The 15329-nt window shown below is 51.4% G+C and overlaps 1 protein-coding gene across 1 annotated transcript in view; it reads left to right on the top strand.

Annotated features, from left to right (window-relative positions):
• Positions 1 to 6353: 6353 nt before the first annotated feature.
• Positions 6354 to 15329, top strand: part of LOC125725389 (syntaxin-binding protein 5-like) — a gene marked incomplete at its 5' end in the record, with an annotated part of 30852 nt that continues 21876 nt past the window's right edge. Inside the window, 5 exons of the mRNA XM_049002268.1 lie at positions 6354 to 6522; positions 8003 to 8081; positions 9515 to 9669; positions 13405 to 13477; positions 13818 to 13965. Of these exons, the coding sequence (XP_048858225.1) occupies positions 6354 to 6522; positions 8003 to 8081; positions 9515 to 9669; positions 13405 to 13477; positions 13818 to 13965 (624 nt within the window). The remainder of the gene's footprint in view (positions 6523 to 8002; positions 8082 to 9514; positions 9670 to 13404; positions 13478 to 13817; positions 13966 to 15329) is intronic.

The raw sequence follows: 15329 nt of genomic DNA, 5'->3' as shown, positions 1-15329 counted from the left end.
GGGGTGTGTGTATATGTCTGTGTTGTCTTTTGCTCTGGCTATTCTTGACCCACTTGCTTGTCCTCCACAGTGCATATTTAGCCCCCCAGCCTGGGGAGAAAATCGTTTTCTTGTTTTGGGGCAGCCCCGAATTTGTATGCAAATTTCTTCAAGTGTGAGCGAAATCCCAGACAGTGGAGGAGCATTTCAAGGAGCCGGATTGGTCGGCTGACAGGCACCTTTCGGTGCGATGACTGTGTGTAGGAACTGATTCTGTCATTTTTGGACTTTTGTCTCGTTCAATGTGTTCAGAGAAATAATGGGAAAAGACCATTGTCTGACCATGATGGCTACTGCTGTGTAGTTATTAGCCGAACCCTTGCAGCAAACATTCAGCTTTGGGGGTGACCAATGTGTAACATGGTCAACTGTAGATCCACACTCCCATTTCCTTAACTGCCATGCCGCCTGTGATCTGGTGCCGTGGTCAGCTTTCAGGCCGTGATGAATCAGACAGCTCTGGACACGGCAAATGGGCCACACTGATTGACGTACCACAATGCACCTCTCTATTTTTTATTTTAAATCTGCTGTCTTCTCTCAGGCTGTGATCCATCTGGGGATGATGGAGCCTGATTTGAGGTCAAACAGTAACACCCAGAGTCCGCTCCGGCTTGTGAGGGAGTGGGAATGAGATCCGTTTTTGCCATCCCCATCACAAATCGCGATGTTACGGCTGACGACACGCTCGACGTGTGTCTGCACCTTTCCCTCCCCTCCTGTGTGTTTATGTCTCCGATACCTCACTCATCTTAAGTTTATGACACTATGTTGCGACAGCTCCTAAGAGGAACAGTGGACAGCTCCTAAGAGGAACAGTGGACAGCTCCTAGGATGATCAGTGGACAGCTCCTAAGATGATCAGTGGACAGCTCCTAAGAGGAACAGTGGACAGCTCCTAAGAGGAACAGTGGACAGCTCCTAAGAGGAACAGTGGACAGCTCCTAGGATGAACAGTGGACAGCTCCTAAGAGGGACAGTGGACAGCTCCTAAGATGATCAGTGGACAGCTCCTAAGAGGAACAGTGGACAGCTCCTAGGATGAACAGTGGACAGCTCCTAAGAGGAACAGTGGACAGCTCCTAAGAGGAACAGTGGACAGCTCCTAAGAACCGTCCTAAGATGTTAGGTTACAGGAAAACACACACGCTTATTTTTCTTAAATTTTTTTGCCAGTTCATGGGATTCTTTGCGATGGCTTAAAGCTGACGGAAGGGGAGATAAAGGGTGATGTGTGGTTGCCATCATCTCCAGCTACATACGAAGGAACAGCTTTCTACTTGGGGTACTGCCTGTTAAAGGCCACTCTGCCGAGGATGGTACTTGCAGACCCTGGGACTGCCTGTCCTTTCAGGCAGTGACAGCTTGCCGTAAGAAAGCATCCCAAGCTGGCTCAAGGGTGATGCCTGGCTCGCTGTCACTCACTGGCCCATTTTTCAGTGTTGTCATGCCGCTTCCGGGGAACAGCTCTCACGTCTTACATCTCTGCTCCCTTTCCCACCCCCTTTGAGCTCCTCTGAGGAATTCTGCCGGCCTCGTGTCGAACAGGAGGCACGGAAATCCTGCCTGTGTTTGCTCTTTCCCGGGCGGCCATCTTGCCGGCCTGCTTCGCCTCCGGTGGACAGATTCCACTGGGAGCTGGGGAATTCAGCACCTGTTCTGCTGGCTTTGCAGCCCCACAGTCTGCTTTTATAGGCTCCGCTGTGCCTTCAGGGAAGGTCTGAAAAGCCCCTTTCCACGCTTCTGGGGCTGAAGGTCAGACAGGGGAACGTTAAAATAACAGAAGTCCGGCCTAAAATAGCCGCATGCTATCCGCAACCGCCAGAACGTGAAGGGCCGGCTCTCACAAGGGTCGATCACGGTATATTCATCTTATGGGGCTTTGTTTTGTCACCTAAGGCACGGTTGCAGTTACTCTGCCCTTAGCGGGACAGCTGCAGGTGGAGTCGGAGCTCAGTGAGGCCCGGCGTCTCGACTTCAGGTGTCTGGCCTTCTGTCACTCACCATTGCCGGTGCAGTGAGTTTGGAAAAGGCATGAGCGTTCATTTTTTTGCCATGTTTTTGAGTGCCGGATATCTCCATGAGAGGAATCCGGGTGGTTGCCGGAGAAGACTAAAGAATTGGATTTATGGAGGAACCAGTCCACATTAATTTTATATATATATAAAATAAAAAAAAATTCCCCACTCGCCCTCCTGTGGGCGGTCTTTTGTCCTTCAAGCTCGGGTCCTCTACCAGAGGCCTGGGAGCTTGAGGGTCCTGCGCAGTATCTTAGCTGTTCCTAGGATTGCGCTCTTCTGGACAGAGATCTCAGATGTCATTCCTGGAATCTGTTGGAGCCACTCTCCCAGTTTGGGCGTTACTGCCCCGAGTGTTCCAATTTTTATATATTTTATATATGTATATCTTTGCTGGCTGTCATTTCACACCTCTCCGTGAACAGTCAGCACCGGGAAAAACGGACGAGACAAAGCAGCGTTGAGGCGTCAGGCCACACCTCCTTCCCCACGTCTCTCGCACTCCGTCTGCAGGGAGGTGGCGTCTGAGCAGAGCATCTCCCAGCATCTTCCACTGAACCGCAAGCTACACGCAGAGCTCGGCTGCGGCCCGTTTACTGACGGTTTACGGACCCGCTCGGCCTCCTTGACATTTTTTGAATGTACGTTTTTCAAGTGGGTTTTTTTTTTTATGCCGAAGCACAATGTTCCGCTTGTGGTCAGACACGTTCTCTCATTTGTACCGTAGGATATGTATATATAATGTAGCTGACTGTATAAATAAGTTAAGCAACCAGCATGAGAGAGCGAGACCTTCATAGCACGTCATTAACCCTTCCAGAATTGAGGAATTTTGATGGGCCCTCCCGCGTTGCTGTCCTGCTGGGTCTCCTCACCCATCCTTTAGCCGCCTTCTTTTCCATCTTTCCACCATGCTGCCTTTGCTGGCATCATGAAACTTCTCCGAAATGCGCTAGACCTGCATTGTCACCATGGAACGCCCAATCACGAAGCGTTGTAGGGTCTCACTGGGTGGAATACCAAATGAGGATTTCAATGCATGTTTGTGAACGTGCGTTTGTTTTCATGTGTGCATTTATTTATGTTTTTGGAGCTGTTTATAATAAAAGCTTGTCATAAAAATGAGTTTCTGATATGGTTCTTACTCACCCATCCTGGCTTAGACTTCAGCCTATTATCCCTGCTTCACACAACGGTGACGTGCCGAATGACGTCTCCACCCACCCGCCTGTCTTCTTGTACCACAATATAACTGGCTTGGCGTGGGAGGACTAAGAGCCAGGAGAGGGAAGAATGTGACCCCTCCCTCCCCCTGGGTACTGGCAGGCAGCACCTCACAGGCACCTGACAGACTGTGGTCACCTGAAGAAAGTCCCTCACTTTACTTCCCTCCCTTGGCGGAAGGATACCGATCCAGATGGAAATCATCACCTGGACAGTGGGCAGTAATGGGAATTTGTGCTGGATTGAGAGTGTATTAACCAACCGAACCCCTTGGTAGCCTTGTTGATGAAGTTGGTCTAGTAATTTTTTTTTTTTTGTCAGCTATTGTAGGCAAACACTTGCGAATTGCTTCGGCATACGTCGGTAGGCCAGTTGATTAGCGGTCCATCTTTTCGCGAGAGCCGGCTGGCAGACGGTGTTGACTGCCACCCTTTCCAGGCTGCTGTTGACTGGCGCTAACGAAAGGCGAGCCGTAAGCCATGTGTCACGCTCGTCGGCGCTGTTGGACCCTCTCCGCCTCACTGCATCATGGGTCACTGGGGTTGGGGTTGGGAGAGGTTAACCCTTTTCCATGAATGTAAGAGAAAATAAGGTTTTTTCTATTAATCTGAATGACATTTGCTTTTGTCATCTGTGTTTTTTCATGGTAGCACTAAACTTCCTGCGACTGCGATTCTCTGAAGAACATTTTACCGCACTCAAAACATAGTGTGCTATTTATCAGCTAATGTTCAAAACAGTCGCATATTCCAATTAGTACTCTTGTTATATCTAAACATCGTTTTTAATAACATACTGAAATGTTACATGAAATATGTGTCGACATATTGAATATCGAATACATGTGTAATGGAAATGTCTCTCTTAGTGTCTGTTAAGGCTGGACCTCGTGACACACATGAACGTGGTGGTAATTAATTAAGCAGATCTGAAATTCTGGCAGTTCAGCTGCGGTATGAAAGGGCCTTTGCGGCTCTCTGGTTGAACGATTCACCTTTGACCTTGTACCTCCTAGAGGCGTGTGCTGAAAATCCACATTGTTAGTGTCGCCGGGGAAGGTGATCTGCACGCCTCTGTTTATTTATAGCCGCTGTGCGTTTTAATCAGCGGCAACATGGCGTAGATGAGAAAGCTTGTCTTTCCCTGCTCGCCTTGTTAAGAATGTGCCGGCGCTACCATTGATTTGTTGTTTGGCTCGTACATCCCGTCCTCTCTGCTTAAAATAGAAACGCAGATCTTTGGATTATGCTTAAGTAGAGCGTTGGGAGGCTCGCTATTAAAAAATTATGAGACCCGAATTTCACCCCGACACCACGTTCATCCGACTTTTCCCACCAAACACCAGCATCCCAGCAACATGGACACCCCCCTCAGCCTGGGTACAGACACTCATTCCTCCCTTAAAGGGAGGGGCAGTCCTGAAGGGTTTTCTCTGTGGGCAGCCCAGAGCTTGGAAAAGGAAGGGAAATTGGATGTGCTTTAATTATGGCAGAGAAATAATGTGACTACAGACAGGAGCCCCGGGGCGGCGCAGAACCTGCCTCAGCGTACAGATCCGCCCCTTGTAGTGGGTTACCAGGTGGTTCCTGATTTATTTTCTTCAAAAGGGTGAGTCTCCAGAGCAGGTTGGAGATCCATCTAAACTGTGTGGATTAGGGAAAAGAAGCAGGAAAGATGCCAGGACACCTAAACAGTTTGCCTGTGGGACTTTCTGGCTGGTATTATTATTATTATTATTATTATTATTATTATTATTAATAATTGATTAATTTTGTTTGGTTGTGTGCTTGAGTAGATTTTTCGTTTTTTTGTAACGCACCTGTACGCCAATCAGCCGTAACATTAAAACCAATGACAGGTGACGTGAATAATGTGGATTACCGCGTTACAATTACATATTAAGCAAGTGAACAGTGAGTTCTTGAAGCTGATGCGTTGGAAGCAGGAAAAATGGACGAGCGGAAGGAGCTTAGGGATCTGGGCCTAATTGTGATAACTAGACAACTGGGTCAGAGCATCTCCATCATGGGAGCCCAAGGTTCATGTGATGCGCTTGGTGAGCGAAGGTTAGCCCACCTGGTCCGATCCCATAAGGAGCCAAAAAAGTTCATGCTGGCTCTGCTAGCTGCACATGGTGACCCCTGTCTATTGCTGAAGCCTTTCAAATGGGCCCACAAGCGTCAGAACTGGACCATGGAGCAATTCATTTTCTGTTGCATCCTGTGGATGGCTGGGTAGGGGTTCGTTGTTTGCGTTTTACCTGTGGAAGAGATGGAACTGGGATGCAATATGAGAAGCTGGTGGAGACAGTGTGACGCTCTGGGAAATGATCTACTGGGAAACCTTGGGTCCTGGCATTCATGTGGATGTCACTTTGGCACGTACCACCTACCTAAGCATTGTTGCAGACCGAATATACCCCTTCACGGCGATGCTATTCCCTGATGGAGGTGGCCTCTTTTATAGCAGTTCTACTGCGCTGCAGAAATTGTTCAGCGGTGGTTTGAAGAACATAAAGAAGAATTCGGGGAGTTGGTTTGGCCTCCAAATTCGCACGATCTCGATCCAATAGAGCATCTGGGGGATGTGCCTGACAAACAGTTCCAATCCTTGGAGGCCCCACCTCACAACTTACAGGACTTAAAGGATCTGCTGCTAACGTCTTGGTGCCAGATACCACAGGACACCTTCAGAGGTCTTGTGGAGTCCATGTCTTCAGAGCTATTTTGGCGGCACAAGTGGGACCTACACCATATGGGACGTCAGGTGATTTTAAAGTTACGGCTGATTGGTGTATGTGCTTGGGCCTACTAATTTTTCACCGAGGTAGGTGTGGAGGAGCAGCAACTTTCCTACTGATGTGTACTGATCTATACAGCAACAGTAATTAGCAGGGTATATATCTGAGTCTCGGATCTATCTGTAGTCACTGGGCTTTTTCCAGTTATAAGTGCAGTTTTTAAGGAGCACATCAGCCATTGTGCCCTCTGATGTCCATATCAGCTCGGTTTCATAGCCGCAGTGGAAAATCGTTGACGGCCCCTGCCAATTTGATGGGTCGCTATGCCATAGCGAAGCTTCGTATTCAGCGTTGATGCATGTGTGTGTCCTTGCCAGGCGATCCACTCGCTGGCCTGGCACCACGAAGGGAAGCAGTTCATCTGCAGCCACTCGGACGGCACGCTCACCATATGGAACATCAAGTCACCCGGCAAACCCGCACAGACAATCACCCCTCACGGTGAGTCGTGACGGTCCCCGCGCCGGCGTCGAGGGCCACCCCCTTTCTGTTGAGTTTATCTGTCTCTGTGTTTGTACACGTGCATGTTTACGTGTGATAACATGTCCGGGGGTTAATCCGAAGCAATACCCACCTACGCTGACTATGCATTTGTTTGTGTCCTCATGCGTGACAGCGGTGTCACCAATAGTCAAGCCAGTACGTTCAGTTTTTATTTAAGTTGACGTTTGCTTTGTTAAGCTGTGTTAAGCCACATCCTTTGTGGCTGATCCGAGTTTGTCTGACTGAATTCCGGCTCTGTCCATCATGTAAGAAAGGGGCACCTGGCACATCGTCAGGTCAGTGATGAGTGGCGTGTCAGTCCTCCAATCAGGGCATAGCCTCCTCACACGGCTGCAGCTGATTCGCGATGTGCATAAGTAGGCGGATCACCTGAGAGTTTCTTTTAAAGCCATTTTGTATAGGTGCTGGGAGTGTATGAAAATGAGGGATAGATTTTTGAATAAGGTGTAAGTGGCTCCACGACTCAGAAAGGAGGTTGTGCTGCTGTATGTCTGCCTGCTGCACTTGGAGATGAGGAGTGCTCTGTCAGGGAAGGGCTTGAATAAAGCACACATCAGATGCCAGGCAGGAAATTGGCAGCTTGTGTTGCAAAGGCAAAGCTTTGCTGTAAGGCGTTGGGGAGGGAGACAGACGCCCCCAGCACTGCTTAGACATATTTCACTCAATTTCAGCAGAAAAATCACAGCTGGTTTTCATTTGTTAAACCTGTGTATCAAATCATTCAATGAACATGTGCATGTAGGTTGGTGAATATTAATTTTAAATGATTTATATGTATTTCTTAAATTCCTTTGCATATTCTACTGCCTGTCTGTATGTTTTAAGATTTTATGTCAATATCTTTGGCTCTCTGAGTCTCAGTGGTTTTACACTTGGAATTTGTATATTTTTTTATTGTGTTTTCATTGTTGTTGAAACACTCAGGAAATACATCAGATCCTCAGATGGGAGGTGGTCTGAGGGGGAATGGATGCGGCATGATGAGCCATAATGGCGGGGGGGGGGGGGGGGAGGGGGACTGCTTTGGGTCTCATTTTGAAAGCGGCGTTAATGGCAGGGGGGAGGATCCTGATGAGGTTCTATGTGACATAGAGAGTGTGAAAGATAAACAAACAAGTATGGGGGGGGGGGGGGGGGGGGGGATTACATAAAAGGGAAGGACGGCAATGAAGGAGCGGGGGGACGGGAATTCGGCTCTGCAGGGGAATAGCTGAGACGGCGAGCACTCAGATGTGCACCAAGTGAGGTGTGGGGATGGGCGGTGCCCCCTGCTGCTGGGGTGGAAGGTAGAGTGGGCAGAGAGGGCCACGTGTGGGCCTGGGGGCCGAAGCAGGCTGTGGGCTTGATCTGAGCTGCAAGGGATGGTCAGCTGCTATAGCCCCTTGTGCTGAGTGGTTCCGCAATTGTTCTATTACAGGAAAACAGCCCAAGGATGGCAAGAAGCCGGAACCATGCAAACCCATTCTAAAGGTGGAATACAAGACGACCAGAGCCGGGTAAGGGCAACCCCCCCGTATCTCCATCATGGCTTTTGTGGCTCAGCAGCAGTCATGATGTGAAGGGCAGCCTCTTTCTTGGGGAAACCCAACATCGGCGTGTTGTGGGCTTAACTGTGTGTATCCAGGGCTGCTCATGTTTTCGGCTTGCTGGATATTCTACTGCCTCTAGGAAACTCCTCTTTCTATTTCTATTTCTGAGGCACCATAAGGTACCATAAGGCACCATAAGGTACCATAAGGCATCATAAGGTGCCATAAGGCATCATAAGGTGCGGTCCCCTAATCCCTATGATAGGCATCAGTCTTCTAGTCTGGGCTGGGTCACATAGGTATGGTGCCTCTGGAGTCCGTCCCACACATACACCAAGGGAACTTCTGAGATTCTTCTGAGAACTGGGGAGAACATCCACACACGCTGAGCAGGAGGGATTCAAACCCCCAACCCTGAAAACTTGAGGGCACCATGCTAATCAATGAGCCTCAGTGCCACCCAGTAAGAAGCCCCCCACCCCAGTAAATTGTCCATCTGAATGTGTGGTCAGAATACCAGTGCAATTCCAGTAGAGGCAGCGGCTGAGAAATATTAACGCCTATTAAGTAAATCATTAACGGGCCGCGTGAAGCAGAGATGTGACAGGCAGCTATCGGTCAAGGAGGGCGATCAGTGAAAGAGGGAGGGGCGTTTGTGTGACTCGAGGAAGCTTCCTGACATGGAGTGACACAAGCGCGCAGTCTTATCGTGATGAGCGGCATTGAGAGAGCGGACACCGCGTGTCATGGAGACGAATGACATAAGCTATCACGAGCGTACCCCATTACCAGCTATGGCTCGCTATCAGCAGCTCGTAACTGAGAAGCGGCTATGGAGCTAGCAAACGCTGGACCAATAATTTGACACGTGTTAGACGCACGGAGCATCTATCGGTTTCGGGGAAGTCGATGCAAATGGAGCCTGAATTTGTACATGGCGAAATTTATCTCACCGCAGCATTGCTTGTTGCCAAAAAGCATCACACAATCTCACGATAAACCGTACATTTTTCCCCGGACACCATCACGTTTTCCATGAACTGCGTGAGGTTCCGCTTCCCTGTTTCGGTTTTTGGTAGTAATGGGCCAGGAACTTTGGGGAAATAAACATTACCACCCTTGGACCTCTTAAGCATACATCAGGCCTGTCGCTTTATTAGTTTACATAAATATGTTAGACAGTTATTTTGTTCACTGTCGTTTGGACGAGGGGGCAGCTGTGCAGGAAGGAGCAGTGAGATTAGTAGCGTTTACCGCTCGCCGTAGCTGAGAGACTTCCGCTCGCTGTGTCCTTGGCCGTCTTTGGCTCAGCATCTGAGCTGGAAGCCTCCCGTGTCTGACGGCCCTGACAATGGGCCCCTTCGTTATCTCTGAGCATGCTCTGTTTCCTCGCTCTCCAGGGACCCCTACATGATCCTTTCTGGGGGCCTGTCCTACGACACGGTGGGCAGGCGGCCGTGTCTCACGGTGATGCACGGCAAGAGTACGGCGGTGCTGGAGATGGACCACCCCATCGTGGACTTCCTGACGCTGTGCGAGACACCCTATCCCAACGGTCAGTCCCCACCCACCCTGCTGTATTCGAGTCCCATGCTTCCTTGCAGGAGTCAGGAGTTACTGCGCAAGCTTTACCCTGGAAAAGTCAGATGGATACTTATTGAGCTCTAAGCCGCTGCATGGAAGCTGGCCAGGAATCTGCAGGCCCCTGCGATGTTTGGGCCTCTGATATTTGGGATAAGGCTGGAGTTGGACCTTTCCTGGAGCCGACACCTTATCGTGGTGGAGGGGTTTGCGTGTTCCAATGATCCCAGGAACTAAATTGCCCAGGGCTTTATGCCCCTGGTAGGGTCACACAAGGCAAACAGGTCCTGGGTGAGGAACCAGACGAACTACGACTCAAAAAAACCCCTTATGATGAATACAAACATGGATTCACGGTTTCCCTTGCCCGGACATGGGTCACCGGGCCCCCCCCCGGAGCCAGGCCTGGGGGTGGGGCTCAATGGCGAGCGCCTGGTAGCCAGGCCTGCACCCATGGGGCCTGGTCGGGCACAGCCCAAATTAAGTACATGGGTCCCCCCTCCAATGGGCTCACCACCTGTAGGAGGGACCAAAGGGGTTGGGTGCAGTGTGAGCTGGGCAGCGGCTAAAGGCAGGGACCTTGGCGGTCTGATCCTCGGCTGCAGAAGCTAGCTCTAGGGACATGGAATGTGACCTCTCTGGTGGGGAAGGAGCCTGAGCTGGTGCGTGAGATCGTGAGGTTCTGACTAGATTTAGTCGGGCTCACCTCGATGCATGGCTTGGGCTCTGGAACCAGTCTCCTTGAGGGGGGTTGGACCCTTTTCCACTCTGGAGTTCCTGATGGGGAGAGGCACCGAGCAGGTGTAGGCATACTTATTGCCCCCTGGCTGGGCGCCTGTACATTGGGGTTTATCGCGATGGACGAAAGGGTAGCCTGCCTTCGCTACTGGACTATTGGACTTCTGTGCTCGTCACAGATTGGCCATAATGTGCACCATGTTCAAGCATAAGGGTGTCCATATGTGCACTTGGCACCAGGACACCCTAGGCCACAGTTCGATGATCGACTTTGTAGTCGTATCGTCGGACTTGCGGCCGCAAGTATTGGACACTTGGGTGAGGAGAGGGGCGGAGCTGTCAACCGATCACCACCTGGTGGTGGATTAGCTCCGCTGGTGGGGAAGGAAGCCGGTCAGACCTGGCAGACCCAAGTGTATAGTGCGGGTCTGCTGGGAACGTCTGGCGGAATCCCCCGTCAGAAGGAGCTTCAACCCCTACCTCTGGCAGAACTTCACCCATGTCTCGGGGGAGGCGAGGGACATTGAGTCTGAATGGGCTGTGTTCCGCACCTTCATTATGGAGGCCATAAGGTGGTCGGTGCCTGGCGCGGCGGCAATCCCCAAACCCGCTAGTGGACACCAGCGGTGAGGGATGCCGTCAAGCTGAAGAAGGAGTCCTATCAGGCCTTTTTTGATAGTCGAACCTAGGATTCTGGAGGAGCATTGTGGTTTTTGCTCTGGCTGTGGAACAGTGGACCAGCTCTATACTCTCAGCAGGGTCCTGGAGGGTGCATGGGAGTTTGACCAACCAGTCTACATGTGTTTTGTGGACTTGGAGAGGGCATTCAACCGCGTCCCTTGGGGAGTCCTGTGGGGAGTGCTCTGGGAGTATGGGGTGCCGGGCTGCCTTATAAGAGCTGTTCGGTCCCTATATGTCCCTTTGTCACCGATTCTGTTGATAACTTTTATGGACAGAATTTCTAGGTGCAGCCAGGGCGTTGAGGGTGTCCGGTTTGGTGACCTCAGGATTAGGCTTTCTGCAGATGATGTGGTTCTGTTGGCTTCGTCAGACTGTGACCTTCGGTTCCCACTGGAACAGTTCGCAACCGAGACCATGATCCTCAACCGGAAAAGGGTGGCGTGCTCTCTCCAGGTCAGGGAGGGGGTCCTTCCCCAAGTGGAAGAGTTTAAGTATCTCGGGGTCTAGTTCACCAGTGAGTGAAGGATGGAGCGGGAAATGGTGCGATGTCAGCAGTGATGCGGGCACTGCATAGGTCTGTCATGGTAAAGAAGGAGCTGAGCCAAAAGGCAAAGCTCTCGATTTACCAGTCGATCTACATTCCTACCCTCACTCATGAACTGTCATGAACTGTGAGTAGCGACTGAAGAACGAGATCGCGAATGCAAGAGGCCGAAATGGGTTTCCTCCGCAGGGTGGCTGGGCTCTTCCTTAGAGATAGGGTGAGGAGCTCTGTCATCCGGGAGGGACTCAGAGTAGAGCCGCTGCTCCTCCGCATTGAGAGGAGCCAGATGAGGTGGCTCAGGCATCTGGTGAGGATGCCTCCTGGACGCCTCCCTGGGGAGGGGAGCTGGATGAAGTGGCCGGGGAGAGGGAAGTCTGGGTTTCCCTGCTTAGACTGCTGCCCCATGACCCGACCTGGAAAAGCGGTACAAGATGGATGGATGGATGGATGGATGGATGGATGGATGGATGGCTGCAGTTGGAGGAATCAAACCTTGGAGGTGTAGTGCCGCTACATTACCTATTAATGTTCTTATGTGTTCATTTTTATTAATTGCTGTATATTTAAAATGAATATAATTTACACATGAACTGAGATGCTGCTCCATAATGTGTTGCAGTTGACAAGGGTGGGGTGTAGTGTTTTGCCACTCAAGATGCCTTTGTGTGAAGAGGCAGCATTCTCCGGGGGGTCAGAGTAGGACAGGCCAGTAGCTGACGGTCGTGTTTCCGCAGCTGAGCTCTTACACATCACTCAGTGAAGGCACTGTTTTCGCTGTGGGCGTCGCTTCACCCCTGGATCATGTGACCACAGCCGCTTGTTCCCAGAGAATCTTTCTTTTCAGCTCTCGGCATCCTGACCCCGGTTGAATCCAGCTTATTCATCTTGCTTCCCCTTCCACGTTTGCATGGGGTCCCTCTGCTACGTCGTTCCTGACTAGAGCGGCAGGGTATTATTTGAAGCAGTGGCTTAATTATTATTACATTTTAAGGGTTGATTTGCGTGTCTGTGCCCTTAAGACGTCACGCGGGACGCAGGCGGGAAGCTCGTTTGTGAGCGATTTCGCTGATGCGTCGCCCTCCGGCCACACGCGCACAGGCACACGCGCACAGGCACACGCGCACAGGCACACGCGCACAGGCACACGCGCACAGCCGTCCTGGCGAGCCCCTGGTGTGAAGCTGAGACTGCACACTGCAGAGGAAACGAGACACTGATTGTTAGCGACTGCCGAGGTCGCCCCTGTGCCCTTCCCGCCGGGTCCTGCTTCCTCAGGGCTCCTGATGGCTCGCATGCAAACGCGCCGGGGGAGGGGGTGACTTGCGGTGGAGCCGGGGTCTGCATCTCGAGCCGCTCCTGATCTCCCCCTCCCCCTGCAGGATGACGGTATGTCGGTGCGGAGTCCGGCTGTGTGCGTGGTCCGGTTATGTACACGTCTGGGTGTTAATGTTGGCCTGCCAAAGTGTGTCATTTTTTTTGCTGGATCAGCTCTGAGGCTCCCTGTGCCAGCGATCTCACCCAGTGTTGAATGATATTAACTTTTAACTCCTTCTCTTCCCATCTCTCTCCCCCTCACTCTCGTGCTGTCTCTCTCTCCTTCTCGCTTTCCCCATTTCACTCCCTCTCTTTCTCTCCCCATCTCTCCTCCTCTCTCCCCCCCTCCTCTCTGTCCCCCTCTCTCCCTCTCCCAATCTTTCCCACTCTCTCTCTTTCTCTCTCTCCCCCCCTCTCTTTCGCTCTCCGCAGATTTCCAGGAACCGTATGCAGTAGTGGTCCTTCTAGAAAAGGACTTGGTAGTGATCGATCTCGCCCAGAATGGGTAGGTCCGGACATTTATTCAAATTTACGGATTTTATGAAACCGTACCTCGGGTGTGACTAACCGTAACATCAGCACCAGGAAATGGTAGCGGCGTAGGGCAAAGCAATCGTTACGTTTAAATCTCCTTGAAAGGCTGCATAAAACATATTTAAGACGAGCCCACAAGTCAGACAGAAGCTGGGACTGAAGCCTGGAGACTTCACACTGCATGCGGCGCCCGCCTGTGTCCATCATTAACGATCTGGCTTTACACAGCTTCACACGTGAGAGCCTGCGGGCTGCCTGCTCCTGATCGTAACCTAGTTCCAATCCCCATGCCCCCTCCCCCTTCCCTCCAGTTACCCAATTTTCGAGAACCCATACCCGCTAGCCATCCACGAGTCCCCGGTGACCTGTTGTGAGTACTTCGCTGACTGCCCCGTGGACATCATCCCTGCACTTTACTCAGTTGGTGCCCGTCAGAAGCGACAAGGCTATAGTAAAAAGGTGCGCACCCGCCTTCCCCCTACCCCACTTTAGACGGAGAGAACCAAGGCCAGCATTCCAGCCTGCAAATAAGTTTGAAGTTCACGGGTCGGGGTTCCAGCATATTGTCGTACGTACACAGTGCGATGAGATGCTCAGTGACCTGCATCCCACGGATTGTCAGTCAGCAGATGATAACTGACATCAACAGTAAGCAGCACCAGGCAACGATGACAACGAAGCCATAGTGGAGACAATAAATGACATCGAATGACCCAAAATAACACAAAGCGCACAAGAGAAAATCGAGTGCCGATGAAGGTGGTGATGAGAACGTGTGTAAATAACCGGCAGTTTAATCTGTTGTGCCCTTGGCCCTTAATCTTAGCAGCTGTTGAGTAGCCTAGTGCAGCGTTTCTCAAAGCAGTCCTCAGGGAACCCCAGAAGGTCCATGTTTTTGCTCCCTCCCAATTCACAGGCAATGGGAGGAGCAGAAACAGGGACTGTCCTGGGATCCCCGAGGACCGGATTGAGAAACATTGGTTTAGAGCAGCAGTGCTGGAGCCCTGCACAGTTTTTGGTTTACCCTCGTTTAACACCTGATTTAACTCCTTGTGCTAAATACAACACTGCTCTTGAGCGGAATCATTTGTGGTAGAATAGGAAAGAACTAACCTACACAGGGCTCAGGCCCCCTAGGACTGCAGTTTGACACCCCTGGTTTAGAGGCTTGTCGATATAAGCAGTGCCACTCAAAGCCCATGTTGTAGGCAGCTTTACAGTCAGTGCCCATCCCCCATCTAGCTTCCATCGCAAGCTCCAACTGCCCCATTCCCCTTTGTTTCAGACATGCTCCTCATGCTGGGGGGCCGGGGGGGGGCAATGAAGCTTGCGGGGGGTGGTTCCTAACTTGGTACCCCGTCAAAAGATGGCACCCTCGATGGCAACGATCAAGAAGATGCAGGGATAATAGGTCGAAAAGTCTGTTAGCGTGTTAGCGAGGTACAAGGTGCAAGGCAGCCAGCGCACCAGCCAGGGCAGCATTGCGGATGCCAGAGCTAAAGGGGCTGACCCACGCTGCCTGTGACATTTAGAAATTTGCCCAGAGAGGCTAGCGAGGTCCTGCTGAACGAGACCCCCGGGGGCAGGGTGAACTGCTGCCCGTCACCGTGGTCGCAGATCAGCCTGACGTTCAGTTGGTGTGACTCGCGTGATATTTTAGGCGGTTAGCGTGTTCTGTTGTGCGTTGAGGGGGCGACAGCCATTAAAGCGAAGGGGCAGTTCACTCCGGCATTTACCTGTGAGTCCTGCTATGGCGGAAGTGCGTCGCTGTGGGGGGGGGGGACCGTATAGGTAAAGTCCTGTGTGTGCGGTCTGGCAAGACG

Source organism: Brienomyrus brachyistius, unplaced genomic scaffold (genome assembly GCF_023856365.1).
Source record: "Brienomyrus brachyistius isolate T26 unplaced genomic scaffold, BBRACH_0.4 scaffold66, whole genome shotgun sequence".
In the NCBI taxonomy this organism is placed as follows: Eukaryota; Metazoa; Chordata; class Actinopteri; order Osteoglossiformes; family Mormyridae; genus Brienomyrus; species Brienomyrus brachyistius.
The sequence above is the reverse complement of the archived record's forward strand: the minus strand, read 5'-3'. Positions and strand labels throughout refer to the sequence as shown.